This window comes from Bison bison, unplaced genomic scaffold (assembly GCF_000754665.1).
Source record: "Bison bison bison isolate TAMUID 2011002044 unplaced genomic scaffold, Bison_UMD1.0 scf7180017864533, whole genome shotgun sequence".
Lineage (NCBI taxonomy): Eukaryota > Metazoa > Chordata > Mammalia > Artiodactyla > Bovidae > Bison > Bison bison.
The window spans coordinates 7,758,903-7,760,541 of record NW_011495082.1 but is presented as its reverse complement, the minus strand read 5'-3'; the positions used below and the strand labels follow the sequence as shown (position 1 = coordinate 7,760,541).

The following is a 1,639-nucleotide window of genomic DNA, read 5'->3' as shown; positions in this document are numbered from 1 at the left end:
CCTCTAGTCACAGCCAAGTGCAGAGGCATCTTTCTGTCCTGAAACCCCTATGTCCAGGGCTCCATGCCTCTCCAGCCAGGCATGTTGCCACCTGCAGAGGCTGAAGCTGGCGGCACAGAGACTCGACCCTACGGGGACCAGGTCCGTCCCAGCCTCTCAGCCAGCTGGGTGCTGGCTGCCCACCACCTACAAGGCCACTGTGGCTGCTGCCCGCGTCCGCACGGAAGGGTGATCTCCCTGCCCACTCTGTCCCACGCAGAGCCTGGGCTTCCACACTTACAATCCCAAAGCAGCTCCTTGGTTTTAGGAAATAAATCTAGCCAACTTGGTAATGGACCTTAAAGTTGCCCCCCTCTCCCCACCATTCTAATAATAATTGGAGTGGAAATTAATTGGAGGGTTCTCTTGCACTGATGACATCTGTCAAGCAACCAGACACGTGGGTTTTGCTAAATTCTTTTTATTTTTTGTTTAAATTTTCACTTCGATTTTAATTCTTGAAGAACAGCCTCGACAACATATATCGCACTCATTATAAGAAGCAAAGGGTTATATCAAAAATTATTAGTATAGAATCACAGGAAATCTGGTTTGGAACCAGAAAAAAATACAAAACAGATATAGATACATAGACACAGGACAATTTTTTTTTATAATTATTTGGAAAATGTTATTTTCCCCTAATTCTTGTTTCTTTTTTTATGTGCATACGATGTTTAAATTTTACAAAAAAATGAAAATAAAGACTAGTATTTTACAAAATGAATAACAATGTCTGTGTGTGTGTGGTGTGTGTGTCTGTGTGTGTGTTTCTACATAGGATTCGGTCCACTTTCATGGGTGTTGTTTTCTGTACAGAATATATCCACATCCGTCCACAATAAATCCTGGAAGGTCCTTTAGTCTCCTTCTGTTTTATTAAAATTTTCATGGTCCTCTCTTCCCAAATTGGTTTTCTTTTTCTCACCAGACACAAGGGTCTGTTTTCTTTCCTTTCCAACGTATTCCCGGATCTGATACTAAAAAGAGTCTCTCTCTCTCTCTTTTTTTTTTTCTCCAGGTTTGCAGCTTCGGTTTGCCTGTCTGCGCGGTGGGCGGCTCCTGTCGCCCCCCGGCCCTCCTCCCCGCCTGCCCGGCCCTGCCGCACCCAGCATCGGCCGCCTGGTGTCTCCGCGGCTTTGGAGTCCACGGCCCCCCGCCGGTGCTGTGAGTCTCTAGGGGCTGGGGGCAGGTGGGAAGCGCCCAAGGTCTAGGAGCACTGGATGGACATGTAAGGCCAGTTGAAGCTGCTCCCGGATAGTAACATGTCGCGGATGAGAGTTTCGATGGGGGTTTTACCTACCAAACGGACGAAGAAGAGTTGCTCGATGACCGAGGACGACACGGTGCGCAACGAGGGCAGCCGCAGCAGCAGTTTGCCGAAGCGGCTGGGCTGGTTAGGGTACTGGCTCCTCACATATTCCTCCAGCGCGCACTGCGACTTCTCTTGGAGGCTTTCGATGTGGGCCGCATCCGACAGGCCACAGGCATCTGCCCGCGCGGCCACAGCAAGGAGAGACCAGGGGAGGGGGCACACGGTTAGGTCAGCTACCAGCAAGGTCACAAACAACACGCCATTCCGTTTTTTTTTTTTTTTTTA

At 49.1% G+C, this 1,639-nt stretch overlaps 1 protein-coding gene across 1 annotated transcript in view; it reads right to left on the bottom strand.

Annotated features, from left to right (window-relative positions):
* Window positions 1-444: 444 nt before the first annotated feature.
* Window positions 445-1,639, bottom strand: part of NR2F1 (nuclear receptor subfamily 2, group F, member 1) — a gene marked incomplete at its 5' end in the record, with an annotated part of 10,511 nt that continues 9,316 nt past the window's right edge. The window contains one exon of the mRNA XM_010831996.1: window positions 445-1,587. Coding sequence (XP_010830298.1) covers window positions 1,250-1,587 — 338 coding nt within the window. The remainder of the gene's footprint in view (window positions 1,588-1,639) is intronic.